General features: G+C 39.6%; 1 protein-coding gene across 2 annotated transcripts in view; it reads right to left on the reverse strand.

Annotated features, from left to right (window-relative positions):
- The window catches only part of LGR5 (leucine rich repeat containing G protein-coupled receptor 5), a 147,213-nt gene that overhangs the window by 82,735 nt on the left and 43,464 nt on the right, over positions 1-21,014 (reverse strand). For both annotated transcript variants that reach the window (XM_080660683.1, XM_080660684.1), the window contains exon 2: positions 2,782-2,853. In XM_080660683.1, the coding sequence (XP_080516809.1) occupies positions 2,782-2,853 (72 nt within the window). The remainder of the gene's footprint in view (positions 1-2,781; positions 2,854-21,014) is intronic.

Genomic DNA, 21,014 nt, shown 5'->3' on the forward strand with positions numbered 1-21,014 from the left:
GAACCAGGAGGTCACGATTCAATTCCCGGTGAAGGTGCATGCCTGGGCTGTGGGCTTGATCCCCAGTGTGGGCCATGCAGGAGGCAGCCAATCAACAATGCTCTCGCACCGTTGATATTTCTATCTCTCTCTCCCTCTCTTTTCCTCTCTGAAATCAATAAAAATATATTTTCAAAAAATCTGTGAACTGGAATTAATATCTAACTTTATGGGGTTTTTAAGAAGATTCATAGTGATAGTATGGGTAAAATATTTTGCACAATGTAAACTATTATTGTTGTCATTATAATTATATTAATTTGAAGATTTTATATTCTAGAACATAGACTTAAACATAGCTAACTCTAATAGAAACAATTAACAACGTAACAAAGGCAACCCATAAATTTAGTCTGGGGAATAAAGTAATAAACCAAGCAGAGTTGATCATTTTTCCAGGCTCTATAAATACTATCCCCTTTTGCCACTAAATAAATAATGATGTCTTCAAAACATGTTAGATGCAACACAGAATTATATATGGGAAAGTGGTCTTTAAATTCAGCAAGTTGGCCAGCTCAGCAGAGGGAATTCAAGAACAGAATGAGAAAATGAAATGAACAGTCTTAAAAAGGTGTCCTCTATTTCTGAAATTCTGATTCCATGGTCAAGATACTTGATGGAGTTTCCAGAGATATGAAAAAAGACAATTCAGAAAAACAGCATTTTCAAATAGTAGTTCCCTTCCTCTCTTCTTGATTTTTCTCAATTGTCTTTTGAAAAACTGGCCTTGGAAGAAAATGAACATTCACCTCATGAAGAAAGGAGTTATTTTGAATAAGTTGGGTCATTGAGGGAGGAATTCTATTAAATAAAGTCCTTGGGGAAGTGAATTATTTATTGATTTAGTTTGTGGTATTAAGTTAGGGTGTCCTTCTTCCATTACATATTATAAGGAAATTAAAGAGAAAAGGATAGGAAATGAATGTCTTAAAAATATGAGGATAAAGAGGACTAAGTATTGCATATTAATTATGGTGAGGGTGGGAGGATAAGGATGTGAATAAGAAAATAACACTGATGTTTGAAATTTACTAAAATTAATCTTTAAAAATATTGGCTAATGTCAACTAATCTGTTACTTTTTTCTAAGGCAGCTAAATTGTATAAGAAGCTCCTTTTACACACTTGCTTTCTTATTAGTTCATTTTTTCATGCATCAAAAATTTATCATGTATTGCATACCAGCTGTGATGAAGACAGACATGATCCCAACCTTGATGAAGGTTAAATTTTAGTCACAAGAGTGAGCAGACATAGCCTAGCTGGTTTGGCTCAGTGGATAGAACATGGGCCCATGGACTGAAGGGTTGCAGGTTTGATTCCAGTCAAGGGAACGTACCTCGGTTGCAAGTGCATGCGGGAGGCAACCAATCGATGTGTCTCTCTCACATTGATGTTTCTCTGTCTCACCCCTTCCTTCCACTCTCTCTAAAAATATCAATGGGAAAATATCCTCTGGTGAGGATTAACAACAACAAACAACAACAACAACAAACAAACAAACAAACAAAAGGCCAGAGATAAAAGAAGAAAAAAAAGAGGCTCCTGGATAACCCACAGTGAAAATCCATTCATTGAATGAGTAAAACCTAACTGCACAGTCTAGTAATCTAAGCCTCCCCAGCAAACCCCTCCATACCAATGTAGGTACATTCAGCTGATTTAAGTATTAAAACAATAGCATTTGTTAAAAAATATAATGCTACCAAGATAAATAAATATAAACTAAAGGGGAGAAATTTGAATATTATCCTCTTGGGGAAAAAGAGATTGATGTAGTGTCATTTGATTGTGATGGAACATTCTTTCCACTTCTCATAGTGGATCGTGTGGTGCATCAACAATTTAAATAACTCCCCAAATTGGACCCTGACTTTTAGAATTTATTTTAAAAAAGTATTTTAAAAAGAGGTCATTGCCTAAGCAATTCCTTTAATCAGAAATCAGAGGATTTACTCAACGGATGGTGCCAAACTTTCTTCATGAAGACTACCACGGTACTTCACTTCCTTAGTCCCCATCATTCAAAAGGGTAAGAGGATCAAATGAATTTTTAAATGCAGATTTTTGGTTTATACAGTTCTTTTTCATCTTCTGGAAATTGATTATGGGACTTAATGAAGATTCCTCTGTGTATCATTAACCAATTTAGCTTCTTCATTTTTAATTTAATTTTTTCCCCTACAGTGAGTTTGGGAGAGCATGGTTCTAAGTCTATCGTGGATTTCATGCTTTTCTGTTCAAGCCTGGAGGGAAGCTAAATTATTAGAAAAATAGTAATTAAAAGTGATCAGGACAAAAAGCTTTGGTGCTATGAAATGTGGACTCCCTGACCCAAACCGAACCAAGCAGCAGTTTTTGGTTTTGATTATAGCTTTTCTTACTATTTTAATAAACATGAACCAGTATTCAAACTTTTAATATCCTGCTGCTTAACTATTTCCAAAGAGCCATCCAGCTCTTTTAAACGGCCTTTGTTTTAAAATTTTAATTTGTTTGGCCCAGTCTCACCTTAGAATGCCGTAGCCTCATGGTAAACTCTTTTATAAGTTGATTTCCAGAATCACAAGCAATTCTTCTATTTCCCCCTCCCAACTAAGTGCTTCCTCATGTGCCAAAATTGTTGGTGCTGACAGCTTCTCTGCCTTGTTTTATCTGGTTCCCACAGTAAGTCTGAGAGACAAACACAAGAATGTGTCCAGCGTTGACTGGACGCATCGTGGCCACAGTGATACTTACAGCTCCTCTAGGAAGCGGAGACTGTGCAGAGGACTGGAGGGCAGCTGACTGATGTTGTTCATGCTGAGGTCTCTGGAGAGGAAAACAGACAGCGTGTGAGGAGCGGCGTCTGCCACCGCAAGGAAATCCAGCTGTTCGGTTCACACATCTTCAAGCAGTAGAGCCAAATGAACTCATTCTTTTGCTTGACAAATGAATCGCGATTGTGCACCTTAAACATATTCCTATCCTCCCCCCCCCGACCCCCACCATCAGGGGCTCTCTATCAAGTTAGAGACCCTGGAGGAGCTTATATGGATTCAAAACGATTAGACCATTCATGGGCATGGTTGTAATTCTTCAGGTTTAAGACTATGTGATTAGGACAGCAAGGAAAGGCATCACTCAATGCTAGACATAACTCAGCTCCGTGTCTTGCTTTACATTTTGTGACAAAGAGAAATGTCTTCACCATGCAACGCTGGAAGTCCTGCTTCTCTGGGACTCTAAGCACCTTGTAAAAACAAATGTTTTGATTCAAAGAAACTTAAAAAAACAAAACAAAACCAAACAAGACAAAAAGCCTATTCCCTCCTTCTAACATGTTCCTTTTACAGGTTCTCGGATTGCATTAAATAAGTGAAATGAACCATAAAACAAGGGTGAAATGCGATCCTGCTCTGTAGCACACTTCCTGCTGGGCCTGCACAGTAGTTCCTGGCACAGGAAACAACAAGCCACTTTGGGCAGAACTCAATCAATTTTTGTTTTAAGAGAAACTCCATGTAATTAGATTTTATTCTGTTTTACTTTTCTGGTTAAAACATTTTTTTTTTTTTTTTTTACTGTGTCCCACATAATCCTACAGCATCACTGGTATATGCCATCTGTATCTCAGCTCCCCAAAGACTGCTAGACAGATTCTAATCAAGACCGACTAAGATTTTATGTAACAGTCAGCTGAAGGCTGACTTAAAAAAACACTCATTGCTCACTCCAGAAGATTCCTATCTAATGCCATTGAAATCTCAGACCAGGTTTACATACTTAAAATTTATCTTGCGATACACAATGAGCTCCATAGCTATTCTTTCTATATTGATTTAATCGGCATATAACATTGTATTAGGCGTACAACATAATTTGATATATGTACATATTGTGAAATAATTACCACAACAAGTTTAGTTAGCATCCATCACCATTCATATTGACAAAATTTGTTTTCTCGTGACGAGAACTTGTAAGATTTATCTCACAGCAACTTTCCAATACACAATACAGTATTGTTAATAAGAGTCACTATGCTGTACATTACATTCCCAGGAATTATGTATCTTATAACTGGAAGTTTATATCTTTTGACAACCTTCACCTATTTCATCCATTAGCTTTCTTTAAAAAAAAAGTCTGGATTTTTCTGTTATTGAAGGGGCCACATCCATTGCACACAACCAGCTGGTTTCGTTGAGGCTGAGAATTGAGGAATCATTCACTTTCCGACTTTAAAAAGTTACCAGGGGGAGCACTTTCGTTCTTGCTTCCCAGCAATTGTCCTCAGATTTGGCCCAAATGAACTCTTATAAAAATGAAAGTCACCAATGTGTACAAGGAAGATAAAATACTTTGCTAAATGTCTTAGAGTGTGGCAAAAAAGCAGAATTGTTAACTTTAATGTTGATGAACAATAATATAGTTGAATTAAATGTTATGTTCTCAAGTTAAAACTAAACCATGCCAAAAATCTGGATTTTTCTGGCATTATCTAGATAAAAGAGCCAAATGCGATCCTGATTAGCATTTTCAGGTTTTTTTGTGCAGCTATTTCTCTGAAGTAGTAAAGTTGTTTAGTTCCCTGAACAGACATGGATTCAATTAATTAATGCAGTTCCTGGATTCCTCACATGGACTATGGAATCTCTTCAAATACTTGATATTTCTCGGGGATAATCAATTGTTTGTTAAGTGCTATCCCACTTATTTCCTAAAGAGGATCAAGGTGGTTTGCTTTTGGAGCATGTTGGTTGGTAACCTAGATTGAACCAGTCTCAGCATCAAGACAGCTGGCGTGCAGAGTGTTGACTTTCCTCTCCCCTGAAATATTCCTGTGTGATGTGCAAATCAGTTTGGGACAAGCATTAATCTTGTCTACGTGCAGAAAGCTCTAAGTAGAACAAGGAAATTTACACGTTAAGGAGATTCATAAGCACCCCTAATTATTTATTACCGGATTTCAGGTACCTAGAAGAGAAGCTTATATAAGCCTTCACTCTCAGGGTTCCCACTGGAGCACGTTGAGGGTGGAGCAGCAGAAAGAGAGCAGGCGTTGTCAGGGTAGAGTGTCAGGTACAGTGTCTCGGGTTTGAATTCAGACCTCTCCCTTCACTAGCTGTATGATCTTGGAAAATTAACCTCCCTGTGCAGGCTTCCTCATATTTAAAAAAGGAGTCTCTACATTAATAGTTTGAAACCCTATGATTAGCTGTTTCCAATTAGAAGAGAGTGACTTAATTTTATTCTTAAAAGAGAGAGTACTTCCCTTTCCAACAGGAATTAATAACTTCTTGGTGTTACCTGACATTGTGGTTCCTCTGAGAAAATGAGCTAGTATTGTTAAACCAAAACCTTATCACCTGTTTTTGATAAGGTTTCAAATAAAAGAGTTTGATAAGGTTTTTGATAAAAGAGTTTCCAGCAGTGCATATAAGCCTGAAGCAGAAATGATTTTTAAAAATGACAATCTAATGTAAAATGAAATAGGCCTTTAAAATATAAATTCAAAGTGGGTAAGGTAAAATGTAATTTGTTTTTATTCACTTTTTCCTTCTCTGTGTGTAAAAGATCAAATTTTTAAAATTTCTAACTTGCTGTGAATTTATATTGTTATAAAATATAATAAAAATCCTATATAATTTAGAGGTAATATGCAAATTGACCATCACACCTTCACAAGATGGCTGCCTACGACTAGGCTGGCAGGGGGGTTAGTGAGGGACGACCAAACGACTGAACAGCAGGCTGCGTGGGGCGACCAGGCTGGCAGGGGGGGGCAGTTGGGGGCAACCAGGCCGGCAGAGGGGGCAGTTAGGGGCGACCAGGCTGGCAGAGTGGGGCAGTTGTGGGTGATCAGGCTGGCAGGGGGGTACAGTTGAGGGCAACCAGGCCAGCAGGGGGTGCAGTTGGGGGTGACCAGGCTGGCAGAGGGGGGCTGTTGGGGGTGACCAGACTGGCAGCGGGGGGCAGTAAGGGGTGATCAGGCCAGCAGGGGGGACAGTAAGGGGTGACCAGGCCGGTGGTGGGGGGCAGTTAGGAGCAACCTGGCTGGCAGCGGGGGAAGTTAGGGGCAACCAGGCAGGCAGGCAGGCGAGTGATTAGGAGCCAGAGGTCCAGGATTGTGGGAGGGATGTCCAACTGCCGGTTTAGGCCCGATCTCTGGGATTGGGCCTAAACCGGCAGTCGGACATCCCCCAAGGGGTCCCAGATTGGAAAGGGTACAGGCTGGGCTGAGGGGGACCCCCCCCCCTCCCACCATGCATGAATTTCATGCACCAGCCCTCTAGTTAATTATAAAAAAGTAAAATAAAAACACAAAGATATACAAAATAGAAGCCTCAATATTTTGTTATGTAATTCAATGGAGATTATTTGATTACTATAAAAGTTCCTAAACCTTTACTCTCAAATTCTTTTTAAAAAAATTTATTTTTATTGATTTCAGAGAGAAAGGGAGAGGGAAAAAGAGATAGAAACATCAATGATGAGAGAGAATCATTGATCGGCTGCCTCCTGCATGCTCCACACAGGGGATTGAGCCCAACCAATCAGGCATGTGCCCTTGACAGAATAGAACCTGGGACCCTTCAGTCCGCAGGCCAATGCTCTATCCACTAAGCCAAACTGGCTAGGGCTACTCTCAAATTCTTATCTGTTGTGAATCAGTAAAAAACAGCCATGGCCTGGCTGGTGTGACTCAATGGTTGAGTGACGACCTATGAGCCAGGAAATCACAGTTTGATTCCTGGTCAGGGCACATGCCGGTTGCCGGCTCGATCCCCAGTAGGGGTGTGCAGGATGCAGCCGATCAATGATTCTCTCTCACCATTGTTTCTCTCTCTCTTCCTCTCCCTTCTTATCTGAAATCAATAAAAATATATTTAAACAACAACAACAAAACACAGCCATGGACAGGGTGGGTCCTCAGACTACTCTGGTTAACAATGCTCTTTTTGTCTTCATATCAAGAAGGGTGAGAAAAATTACCCGAGTAATTTAATTCAACTTTTTGAGTTAAAGATTATAGAATGAGAGCAACCTTTCTACTCTGTACAAAAATATACTCACTCTGACTTTTAAATTATTTTTAAACCTTTTCTTTCATTTTTCTGTAGTATTTGGTCTTTCTGACACCTGGAACACATATAACCTTAGCAGTAACGGAGGGGCTCTTAAAATCATTTCCAAGCCTGTACATTATTTACTTCTTAAACTACTTTTTTAAATGGCTCTATTTTGTATCATATTTTGCCCATGATTCAGTTTCCTAAAATTAGTGAAGCAATATAATGGGTTTCTTTAAATTTTTCATCTTTTGTCAAGATGTTGAAATTAATTTTGAAGAACTGGTCATTAGGTAAAAAAGATCTCAGAAAAAAAAAAAAAGGATGATTCATTGTGCCAAGATGTTCAAATATGTTAAGCTATTCTGCCCTGTCTCACCCTGTTCTTGTCTATGCATTAATGACTATGTCTATTAATCTAGAACAGGGGTTGCTATGTTCTATGGGAGACATCGGCTATAGATTGGAATCACCTCAGGAACTTTAAAAAATATTAATGCCTGGGTACCACCCCCCCCCCCCAGAATTTCTGAGTTAATTTGTCCAGTATAGGCCCTGGGATTTTCCCCCATTTTTATTTATTTTTTAATTGAATTTATTGGAATGAGATTGATTGATAAAATTATATAGGTTTCAGGTATAAGTCTATAATACATCATCTATATATTGTATTGTGTGTTCACCACCCAAGTCATGTTTCTTTCCATCACCATTTATCAGCCTTTTATTCTCTCCTACCTGCTCCCACCCCCCTTTCCCTCTGGTAATCACCATACTATTTTCTGTCTATCGGACCTGGGTTTTTAAAAGCTTCTCAGGTAATTAGATGTCCAGCCAAGGCTGAGAACCAATGCACAGGAGCAACTGTGAATTTCTCTAAGTGCCCTGAGCTCTACAATTCACTCAAAATTAGGATGCTGAAGGCACTAATGACTAGAGTACTCCATCCAAGCAGACAGTATCTTTCTCTTGAAAATGTTTTTTGTTGCCGAAACCGGTTTGGCTCAGTGGATAGAGCGTCGGCCTGCGGACTGAAGGGTCCCGGGTTCGATTCCGGTCAAGGGCATGTACCTTGGTTGCAGGCATATCCCCAGTGGGGAGTGTGCAGGAGGCAGCTGATCGATGTTTCTCTCTCATCGATGTTTCTAGCTCTCTATCCTTCTCCCTTCCTCTCTGTAAAATATCAATAAAATATATTAAAAAAAAAAAAAAGAAAATGTTTTTTGTTGCTTACAGCTCCATTATTTTGTCTTCATTTGACAAATGTTAATTGAGCATTAATTGTGGGCAAGTCTAGGAACACATTGGAGAATGAATCCAAGTCATCTTCAACTTTTCCTTTTTCCACTGTCCCTACGTCCATAAGACACCCAGTGTTACTTCTGCTACAGAGCTTGCTTCTAGGTCTGGCCTCTCTTCTTTCCTCTTGATAACTGCTTACTGTGTGTTTTTATTCTGGTCCCTATACCATGGCCAGAGAGGTCACCCTGAAAAGTTCATGTGATGGTCACTCCACTCAAACCCACTGTTAGCCAATAGCAAAGACATCCCCTTAGGACGTGGATGATTTGGACAAGGGCTCCTCCTCTGGAGGCGCATGTACATTACAGAAAAGATCTTTCTCCCACTGAAGGAGCCATAGAGTGGGGTGAATGCCTTGGTAAGCAGAGCTTGGCCTGGAGCTCAGCCCCCATGGAGGAGCCCCTGCTCAGCTGTAGCCATATGGGACTCCCCTGTCTGAGAACTTCTGCTGGCTCCAGGCCTCTTAGAGGAACTAATGCCCACATTTTTTAGGCTTTACACCATCTGGCCTAATATTTATTTCCATCTTGATTTGATGTCACTTGTCTCTGTGCAATTTGTGCTCTGGTTACACTGAAATTCTTGATGTTCCTCTTTGTATCTCTCTGTCTTTACACATGTGATTCTCTTTTTCCAGAATACATGAGTCTCTGTATTTCCAAATTACCACTCCAGTGCTCCCTCGCTTCCCTCCCATTTAAAATCTAGCTTAACAGACCCTTGTGTTTCTGACACAACCTCTTATCTTTCCAGTTTAGTTGTTCTCTATTTTAACTTCTAGTCCTTTGATATTTCCAGTATCAAAGCCTTGTTTTAGCTTAAGAGCCTAGCTTAGATCATGCATTGATTACCCGGATCACTATCTCACCAACACACTCAACTCCCTAGTCCCCATCTTCTGTTTCACTCTCCTGGCAAAACCCCAGCTCTGGAAAAACACCATAATTCTTCCTCTCTGTTACTATCCCAGGGTACTGAGTTATACTAGAAAATAAAAACTCACAAATGTGCAGATTAGTGTCTATAAATTCATGGTCTTTGTGGGTTCTCAACACTGCCGCACAATCCTGTTATTTGTTATTGCTCAATTTACTCCCACAGGGACTGTTGCCAACCTTTACCACTTGCCTCAAACCTCTTAATCAACAACCACCCCCATTATGGGATATATTCCCTGTACTTCATGGAAATAAGTGGAATTCTTCAGACCACCAAACATGTTATAGGCCAAATCCTTGTTCTCTTTTATCACCTGCTTACTATGCCCATACTTTTCTCCTGGTTCAGTCTTGCTCCTGGATCCCTTTCCCTCTCAGATGCTACAGCACATCACTCCATGAATAATTCCTTTGATTTCCTGTATTTTTTACCCTCTTCTTCTTCCCATTCACCGTGTAAACATAGTTAAGTCTTTTCCATGACTGAAACAAAAGGAAAACAGGATCTTTCACTCCCATGTCTTCCTCTACCTGTTACCCAATCTTTCTCATTCCCTTTGGGGTTGTTTCTGGTCTACAATTATAGTCTCCACTTCCCATTTCCTTTCTGACCATAACACATAAACTTCCATCCCTACACTCCAATAAAACTGCTCTTGCCAAAGAAACAGCAACCTCCATACTGTCAAATCTAATGAACACATGACTTACTGGGCCTCTCTCTTCCATTAGATGTGCTCTTTCTGGAAATTACGCTCCATTGTCTCCAAGTCATCATTCTCTCAGGACTCTTTTCATACTTTCCCAATCTTTCCACTTTATAGACTCCTTTGTGGAATTTTCTTGTATCTACTCCTTAAATGTCAGTGTTCTCTGGAGTTGTGCCCTTGGCCTAGAGCTCTTCAATCTCTACCCTTTCTTCTTGGAGGCTGTTACTTACTCTCAGGGGTTTAAGTATCACTTAAAAGCCCATAACCTTCCAAATCCATATTCCTAGTCTTAATCTCTCTCCTAAATTTCAGAATCATATAACTCACTTTTGGATGTGTCTGCTTAGCAATCTTACAGGAATGCACCATGTCAAAACTGGGAAAAAAAATTTTTTTTTTCTATTTCAAACTTGTTTGTTCTTCTTAGAGCTCATTTTTAGTTAATGCCACAACTGTCTTCCAGTTTAAAAAGCCCAATTCTTGGATGCTCTCCAAGCCTTCTTCCCTTTTTTTCATCAGCTCTGTCTATTCCTTTTTCTCTCTCCTCACTCTGTCCTGTTGCAGGCCCTCACCACTTCTGACCCAGGCACCTGAAATTGCCTTCCAATTCTGTGGCTGGCTGCGACCAGTCTTATCCCTTTAGAACCACCTTCCAAATGGCAATGAGAATGTTCTATAAAAAAATTCAGAATTAGACAAATCACCACCTTACTTAAAACCTTTCCAAATGAAATCCACATTTGTTAGTATTACACACGAGCTCCATTGTATAGCACACCAGCCTTTCACCACTCTGGCACACGGATTCTAATGCATCCTTCAAGACCTGCGGTAGGGTGTCATCTCCTCCAGGAAAACTTCTCTGACCTTTAAGGTTAGTGTAAGTGATTTGCTCTCTGTCCTCCTACTTCATTGCACACAGTAGGCTGTATTCAGGATCAGTGGCCTTTTTTTTTTGGTTTGTTTAAATCACAGTACTTGTAGTATCTAGCCAAGCCTGGCCATGTAGAAGATATTCAGTGACACACACACACACACACACACACACACACACACACACACACACACACATATGTTTCAGAGAGAAAGGGAGAGGGAATGAAAGATAGAACCATTAATGATAAGAGAGTCATTGATTGGCTGCCTCCTGCATGCCCCCTCCTGGGGATCAAGTCCACAACCCGGCATGTGCTCTAACTGGGAATCAAACCGTGACCTCCTGATTCATAGATTGACACTCAACCACTGAGCCACAGTGGGTAGGCCAATCTTACCCATTTACAAGGCTACACTGCTCCTAAGTGTAAAGTATATAACCCTTCTGGTATAAAACACTTTTGGAAACAAAACCCACTTTGTGTCGCATCTACCTTCCACAATGGTTTTTGCTCACAATTACAATTATGTTTTCTCTTTTCAGTCAATCCTATTTGCTTTCTGTCCCAGGAATTCCTCAAAAATTCTCATCCCCCTTCTACCCCCATGCTCAAGCACTGCTATGCTGCTGCTACTGCTCTTCCCCTCTCCTCCCTCTATCCTTCCCCTTCCTCTTCCTCTTCCTCCTTCTTTTGCTTTCTCCTCCTCTTTCCTTCTATGTTTCCCTTTCTCCTCCTTCTCCTGCTAAAATATCTTTCCTATCATTACACTGGATTTGTTGTGGGAAGGATGATTGCAGTAGGTACTTAGTCTGCCACCTTAAAATCCAGCCACACCGTCGATATTTGAGACTTGGTACACGAATCAGTGAACCAAGAGGCTGTTTCTTATAGTGTGACTATTAAACAAATTAAGAAAACAACAACAAAAAATGGTTCTTTAATCTCTGCCCCACTTGAAGACAAATGTTTTCTTCTTTAGCAGCACAGTGCAATTCTTATTTCTTCTAAGTACAACTATTTAAAACTTGTCTTGGGAGATCCAGTAGCTTTTAGCTTTCTGCCAGAAACCTTTGTTAACAATGGATCCAGGCTGGAGCTGTTCCAGCACTTTTTAATTGATCACTTTTCAAATATGCTTCTGAAGATAAGCCGTGAACTTCAAAAGGAAAGGTGCAGGCTTGCATAGCATTTTATGATAATATGAATAATGTTATTTCCAGGTACTTTTCTCATGTTATTGTGTGTGTTTTTTTTTATCCTAACCCTGAGAAGTGAGGATATTTTTTTCCATTTTTTTTTTTTTTTTTTTGAGAGTGGAAGGCAGAGGGGAGGGGAAGAGAGAGAGATTATGTGATAGAAACACATTGATTGGTTCCCTCCCACATGCATCCCAATCTGGGGCAGGGATTGAACCTACAACCCAGGTACATGCCCCCCACTGGGAATTGAACCCAAGACTCTGTGCACAGGCCGACACTCTAGGCACTGAGGCACACTGGCCAGGGCCATGTTATTGCTTTTAACTCCAAAACAATGTACCTTTGAAAATGATTTTTTTACTGAAATAAAACATTTATGGGAAAATGAATAAATCTTATTAGTAAGTGTCCAACCTAATGGGTTTTCAGTGTGCATACATCCTAGTACTCAAGAAAGAGAACATTGCCGTCTCCTCACAAGCTCCCTCATGTTCCCTTCCACTCACCACTCCCCCCATAAGGAGCAGCTGCTCACTTTTAATACTTTATATTAGGTTTTGCTTGGTTTTGATCTCTCTATAAATGGAATCATACATGCATAGTTTTTTCAAAGATTTTATTTTTAGGGCAGTTTTAGGTTCACAGGAAAATTGAGAGGCAACTACAGAGATTTCCCATATACTTCCTTCCCCACATGTGCATAGCCTCCCCCATTATCAACATGGCCCACCAGAATGGTACATTTGCCACAACAGATGAACCTATTGACACATAATCACCCAAAGTCTGTAGTTTACATTAGCATTTACTCCTGCTGTTTTACATTCTATAGGTTTGGGCAAATGTATAATGACATGTATCCACTATAATAGTATCATAGAGAGTATTTCACTTCCCTAAAAATCCTCTGTGCTCTGTCTATTCATCCCTCCCCTCTCCTACTACCACTCTTGGCAATCACTGAACTTTTTACTGCCTCCATAGTCTTGCCTTTTCCCAGAATGCCTTATACTTGGAATCATACCATATGTAGCCTTTTCCGATTGTTTTCTTTTTCCTTTCACTTAGTAATACAGAACATAGTTGGATTTTTTCTTGCTCATTATGTTTATGAGATTTATACATGTGTGGTTCATAACAATAGTTTATTTCTTCTCAATGCAATATAGTATCTCATTTTATTATTATAACAACTGTTGGGTTGAATATTTGGGTTCTTTTCAGTTTGTGGCTATTATGAATAGTGCTGCTATAAACATTCTTAAGTATGTCTTTTATTGAACATGTTATATGTGTTCATTTCTGTTGGGTATATATCTAGGAGTGGAATTATTGGGTCTTGATGCATATATGTTAAACTTTACTATTAGAATCCTGTCAAATAGTTTTCTAAAGTGGTTTGATTGATTCATACTTCCACCAGTATTGTAAGAGAATTCTAATTGTTTGACATCCAATTGTTTCCATTTGTTATTACCAAAATTGGCATTATTTTTCTTTTAAGTTTTACTTATTTTGGCTAAATTACCATGGTGTCTCATTGTGGTTTTAATTTGCATTTTCCCTGTGTCTATGGTAAGAGAGTTGCGTAGTCTTTTCATACAACTTCTGCCTATCAGGATATGAATTTTTACAAAGTGTCAGAAGAATATTTTGTCTTATTTGATGAACTTCATATTAAAAACAAAACTTACTTGTTAAAAGTGGAACTATACATTGATATGTAAAGGACAAGCTAATAATCCTCTCATTCTTCTTCTCATATAATTATTCTTCCTGAGGTTTCAAAGTTATTCTTTAAAATAGCTGACAGTGTAATAGTTAAGAGTGTGTATTCTGGACCTATTCAGCCTTAGTTTGAGTCCTGGCTTTGTTATTTCTGAGCTGAACAATCAGCAAATTACTTAACATCTCTGTGCCTCAGTTACCTAATCTGTAAAATGAAGATGATAATAATAGTCTGCGTTGTAGAATTGTTATGCAAAATAATTGAGCTAATATATATATAAAGTACTTAGTATTTGGCATAGTATAAGCACTATATATTTTGCTATCATCATTATTATGATCAAAACTCTTAATGTTTTTACAAACTGAAACTATTACCTGTACGGACATAACAAGAGTAGGGAAATGTTAGCTAATTGTTGCTTATGGTTATCTTGAAAAATCAAAATTACTGGATAATTTAAAAAATGTTTAGAGATAGCTGGCTTATGCTCTATTGGTCCCTTTGCTTTGTCAACAATTTTTTAATGGAAGCTTTAAAAGACAGAGTCTCAAAGCAAAGCTCACTTGAAAACAATTACATTCTCATTCTCATCTCATAGATAGAAATTGTTCATGCGAGTGGGCATTCATCTGCCTTGTTTACAGCCAAGAGAAGAGATAGAAGTAGTTATTTGTGGGGAGATAACTTACTTAAAAACCTTATGTGCTTAGAACACACCCCAAAATAGAGAAATAAGCAAGAAGACAACAAAACCAAACAAAACTAACAATAACTAAAGCAAACCAAATCCTTTTTGGACAGTTAGAATCAAAAGCCCACTAAGTTAATCATGAATGTTTATGCACTTTTCTCAAAGGAAAAGGTCCTGATCAGAAGTGAACTATTTTTTATTTAGGCAATCTTGGTGTTTTGTTTTGTTTTGAAATCCATAGCAACAAGTTAGCAGTGGGAAGCAGACTCAACAAAGCTGGTAATGATGTGGGAATGCAGATGTAAGAATTAAAATAATAATAAATAACAATATCATCATCATAAAACACACAGGTCTTTGATCATTCAGTGTCATAATTATAGATATTTCAAAAGCTTTCAACCAATTTGGAATCAATTATCCCCCCAAGATAAAGTAGAACTTTATATATTCTAGAGGACTATCCAATCTCCAAAAATCATCTGAAAGTTTAGGTATCTAGGCATACCATAAGGTTCTATCTCTTCTGCCTTTCTCTATTTTCTGTGAACGATTTCTAGCCTTGACCTTGCACCTGTGCAACAGATCTATATTTCTAACAGCTTTCTTTTATAACTTCTCCATGTGGTTAATCAACCAATTACCTAAAATATAACGCATTATAAACTGAACTCATTTTCTCTTTTCTCCAAACCAGCTTTTCTCTTTTGTCTCCTCATCTTGATTAACACATTACCATTCTTTCAAGCAACCAAGCTAGAAACTTAGGGTTTGTTTATTTATGTTTTTACATTCTCTTATCATTCATCTTCATTCTCCTCTAAATGATCATTAGTCCTGTTAGTTATATCTCTGTAATGTTTCTGGAATAATAATAACTAACATTTACGTGTGTCAAATAATACTAAGATTTATCTGGGACACACACACACACACACACACACACCAACAGAATCTAAAGAATCTTCAGCTAACAACCCATTTTATAGATGAAGAAACAGAGGCACATAAAACTTTAGCTTTCCCAGGGGGACACAGTAAGTGGCAGAGCCAGGGTCTGAACCAGGTCTGTCTGACTCCTAAGTTAATGGAATCAGCCACTTTGCAGCTACACTGTATACTGGAATCCATGCTTTAATTTCCAGTTTTTGTGTCAATAGCTTAAATTTAGGTCTTAATATTTGTGTGACCATTTTCACTCCTGAGAAGTACCACGCATGTAAGGGGATGCCTCAGGGTAAGTCTCTCCACTTCTCTGCACCTGCTCACACCTTTGTGGCGTTTCTGGCGGCTCTTACCTCTTGGCCAGTCCCTTTGAACGACCCCATTCAGACCACCTCCCTGGACCATCTATTCTACTTCCTTTGCCTTTGGACATCATCCTTTGGATCCTGCTTAGCTCCACGGTCTACAGTCCCTGGTCCATCTCTCCTCTTGCCCAGATTCCAGAATTCCAGTTGAAACCCTGAGTTTCCCACTTATCTCAGAGGGAAGATCAAGCCATTGCAATGGGTTCTTTTTTTTTGCAATGAGTTCTTAATAGTCCTCTCTGCCTTCATTCTCTCCTCTTTCCCAATCCCTCTCAAGTTATTTATTTATTTTTTTTGCCTAAAGGATAAAAGAGCTAATATTTTATATTGTGCTTCCTTTCTTTCATTTAACAACAATTCTTTTTTTTTGGTCTAGAACTTTAGAGTTTACAAAACACTTTATACCCACAAATTCTTCCCAATTTGTCTTAGAAATGCAGAAATGTCTGAGCACAATTTACACTATATTTCCAAAAAGTTGCTTTGAAACCAATTAAAATTTTTTTTCTGTGTGAGATATTTGAACATGGATATTTGCAGAGTCCTAACTAAGACCATGCTATAATTCACAATACTATTGTTCACTTGAGTAACATATTCTGGTTTTCTTTATGCTTAAAAAAAACAAAACAACTGGCTTTGGAACTAGAACAGGGTTTCTTAACCTTGACCCTATTGGCATTTGGGACCAGATGACTTCTTGCTGTGGGGGCTGTCCTGTGGATTGTAGGTGTTGAGCAGCATACCTGGTTTTCCCCACCAGGTGCCTGTAGCCCCTCTCCCCACCCAGCAACAACCAAGGACTTTTCTAGACTGTTATGGGCTGAACTGAATGTTGAAGTCTTAACCCTTAACAACTCAGAATGTGATTATATTTGGAGACAAGGTCTTTAAAGAGGCAATTAAGTTAAAATGAGTTCATTAGAGTGGGCCCTATTCTAATATGACTGGTACCCTTATATGAAGAGGGAATTTGTACACAGTCAGGGACAGAGGGAAGACCATGTAAAGACACAGGAAGAAGGCAACACTCTACAAACCTAGGACAGAGGTTTCAGGCAAAACCAACTGTGCTGACACCTGGACCTTGGAAGGCTAGCCTCCAAGACCATGAGAAGTGCCTGTTATCTAAGCCACCCAGTCTGTGGTGCTTTGTTATGGCAAACTAATGCCCAGACATTGCCAAATAAATGTCCTGTAGGGTCAAATCGCTCCTGGTTGAGAACCACTGAGCTAGAACCCATGAATTACACATAGGAAATTATTAATTTTGCCTTTTGTGATGACAGAAAAATAAGTTTCCAATGTTTGTTTGTTTGTTTCTTCAAAAGAGGGAATTAAGAAGGACTTTCACTCCACACTCCTCTTCACACCATAAATACCTTTTAGCAGATAATTTCATTACCTTATTATTGGACAATGAAAATATAAAATAAAAGGCAGAGCAAAAGACTGTAAGATATAGTGCATACACATTCTAGGGTGTGACTCTGGCACTGTGTCACTGAGTCTCTTAAAGAATTCCAGGCCTGTGGCTGCACTTAATGGCTCCACGATAATTACCCAGAAAAGACCTCCAAGGCAATATTTCAAAGAAAATCTTCCAAAAGATTTCATTAAAGGAACTAGATCTATTTTATTTCACTCAGGCAGAAATTCCCATTGTTTCCCCTGCCCTGTGCAATAAGCAAGATGCTGAAATATCTTGCAGTTAACATGGTGTGACTATGGCAGTGGTCAGCAAACCGTGGCTCGCGAGCCACATGCTGCTCTTTGGCTCCTTGAGTGTGGCTCGGCGTTAGAACCACTTCTTCAAAATAGACTTGCCCAGGCCGAAAACCGACTTCTGCGCATGGGCCACGAAGTTTCAATCGCACTGTACGTGTGCGCCCGCACGTGGTATTTTGTGGAAGAGCCACACTCAAGGGGCTAAAGAGCCTCACGTGGCTCGCGAGCCGCAGGTTGCCGACCACTGGAATATGGGACCCTTTCATGCCAGCAGATTGAGATCTTTCTCTCCCATCCATGTTCCAGCTAATATCTGGGTGCACACGCAAAGGCACCGAGCTATTATTAAAAACAGCGAATCTGATCCATCATCCTACCCTGTCCCATGGCTTCTAAAAGCCAATGCTGGATGCTTGTCATCTGCAGAATGGAGCCTACATATTGTTATCTAGCTGTGGGATGAGGAAAGGGAAATAGGTTATAGATTTGGAAAAGAGGCCAGGATCTCAAATTACAGTTCAGTCACTACATTGCTGTTAGAACTTTTCACTATTATGCTTTTGTGGCCTGAACTTCCTACAGCTGCACTGTAACACCTATTTCATGCTGCCATAGTGAGGATGAAATGAGATAATATAGGTGCCTGCCCTTAACTCAGTTTCCGACATTGGAAAGGGCTTTACCGGTTGTCAGCTGAAGTTCCCATGGTCTACTCATAATTCCCTGGATTAGGTTTACCTCTTCCCAAACCTTTCCAAATAGTCTATATTCCAGTCACAACCAACTGCCTTTGATCCTCCCAAGGTGTCCCGAGGTTTTGCCTTTGAGATCGACACAGGTTGTAGATTTCCAACCAACTTTGTGTTTAAGGGAAGGGATGTGGAGGAGCCTGTCCTGCGGTTTCCTGCTCCAGACTTTGCTAGAGCCTGCAGACCAGTGAAACTGCACGTCAAGTGCCTGGCACAGGGCCGGCCAGAGGAAGCAGTCATCATCTGCTCCTGGTCACATCTGCCTGCCCAGATCCCCCTCATTCTTCATTCCTCAGGCTCTCCCACTTCCTGCTTCCACGCCTGGCCCCTCCATCGACGCTCCACATGGCAGCCAAACGTCGCTTTCCAAAACAGAATTAGATAATTCCCTAGCACTGCCTGAAATCCTCCAACGGATTCCTGCTTGCTCCTAGATTAAATCCAAATGCCTCCGTGTGGCTGACAGGCCCTGACTGATCAGGCTCCTGCTAACCCTCACCCTCACCCTGACTCACGGTCCCCTCGCTCACAGGTGATACCTGCGGCCATGCAGTTCCCGCTACACCCCAAGTGCTTTCCCTCCTCAGGCCTTTTCTGTGCACTGACCGATGCCCTCGGCGGTCCACTGCACCCCACCCTCCCTTCCAAAGGCTGGCTCCTCTTTATTCGTTTTTTGTTGTTGTTCCTCACCTGAGGATATTTTTCATTGATTTTTTAGAGAGAGTGGAAGGGAGGAGGAGAGATAGAGAAAGATAAACATCAATGTGAGAAAGACACATTGATTGGTTGCCTCCCCCTTGTGCCCCAAACAGGGCTGAGGATTGACTCTGCAAGTGAGGTACATGCCCTTGACTGGAATCCAACCTGGGACCCTTCAGTCCTCAGGCCAACACCCTAGCCACTGAGCCAAATTGTCTAGGGTTCTTTATTATTAAAGATCACCTTTTCAGTATGTTCTCTTGAATCCAGAATAGGTCTTTTCCCACCTTTCCTTGCTTTTCTTCCTACCCCCCTTCCCTCCACACTCCCCACCCCAACTTCCCACCCCCATTCTTTTCGTTTAGAACAGTCTGTGGCCACATCTTCATTTACTGTCCTGTCTTCCTTTCTTGAATGCCATGCGGGCAGGGGTGTGTGAAATCACCAGCTCTCCGCACAGCATCTGGCACGTGGTAGACAATCAATATATACTTTTGTTGAGTGACCTACCAGCTGAATGAATGCTACATTCTCCGACATTATTCCCTTCCTCTCTTATTTCTAGGAGGATTATTTTTACTAAGTATGTTTTTGTGGGTCTCGAAGGATAGTATAGAAAGCAGATTAAAGGATTCTGTGTCTTCCTTGTATTTCCTTTAAACAGTTGGCTAAAATGTACTTTTAAAATTAACTCTACTATGAATGCTAATCTATCAAAAATATATTAATGGACAGGAAAAAAGAAAAGAGAACCCAATAAATCTCACTGATAATTGTTGAGTTAGTTTCTAGTTGAATATGGAAGATGTAGAAACATGATTGTATTTCAAAATCAAATAGAGAGGGCCTGGACTCTATTCCTATTTTGTTATTGAATAGTATGTGGTCTGCTTAGATACATAAACTTCTACGTTAACCAATTTTTTCCTCCCATTTAATGGAAGTATCTTTACTGTTCTTACCTCAGTGGTATGGGGAATGTGAATGCACTATTTATAAAGCATATTCTGAGATCCTTTGAAATGCCTACAATATACTTAATGAGCTCTTGTTATTTTTGCAATGCTTTTAAGCATTTTGAACTCAAAACATAGTAGTAAAAACAGAAATGTACTTATCCAAAAGAACAAAATGCTACAGATAGACCCTGACTTGAATTCAATTACCCAAGAGTTTGATGTAAACATCCTTTCCTTTAAACTGAAATAATCCCACGAACACTGGCTGGCACTGGAAAGATGAGAGAGGTAAAATTTCTCCATGTTGCAGTGGCACTTTTCAGATATGCCATGAAACTAATTTTCCAGCTTAAAGTTTGTCCTCTCTTCAGTCTGGGGCTGACAGACCAACTCTAAAGAGATACTATTCAATTTCAGATAAACTGTATCCCCATTCAATTTAACCAAGATTCCAGTAGAGGGAGCAGAGTCAACAATTACAGAGAGATTTTAAAAACTCAGACATTTCAACGTGAAAAGACCAAATGCTGAACTGGTTTGAGAAACACATCAGGTTAGCTACCAATAACATGGTTTACTATTTATCTTCCAAATTATTCCTGTCACCAAGGCATTTGTCCACCTTTCCTTAACGTCTGCTAGGAAGCATTCATTTATATAATTATAAGTGCCTTGAGCCAATAAGTCACTGATGAACTTTTAAAAACAGCCAGAGGAGTAATCATTCATTGTTATTGGTTAATGAGTTACAAAGCTTAAGGAAATGCAAAAAAAGTATTACATTTAGTCTTTTAGACCAAGTCTGACTACATATAGAATCAGAAATTCAAAATGTCAGTGTAAGCTACATCAAATGTATAATTACTAACTGAAAAACGATGGGAGAGAAAAAGAAATGGGGAACCTCAAAAAGGGAAAGCTCATGCTGCTATCTTTGCAATGAATCTTGTTAAGGAACTGAGTCATGTGTGGGAACTCAACAAGTGCATGCGGATGATTAAGCTAAAAGAGTAACAAAGGCA

This window comes from Plecotus auritus (assembly GCF_963455305.1).
Source record: "Plecotus auritus genome assembly, chromosome: 3".
Lineage (NCBI taxonomy): Eukaryota > Metazoa > Chordata > Mammalia > Chiroptera > Vespertilionidae > Plecotus > Plecotus auritus.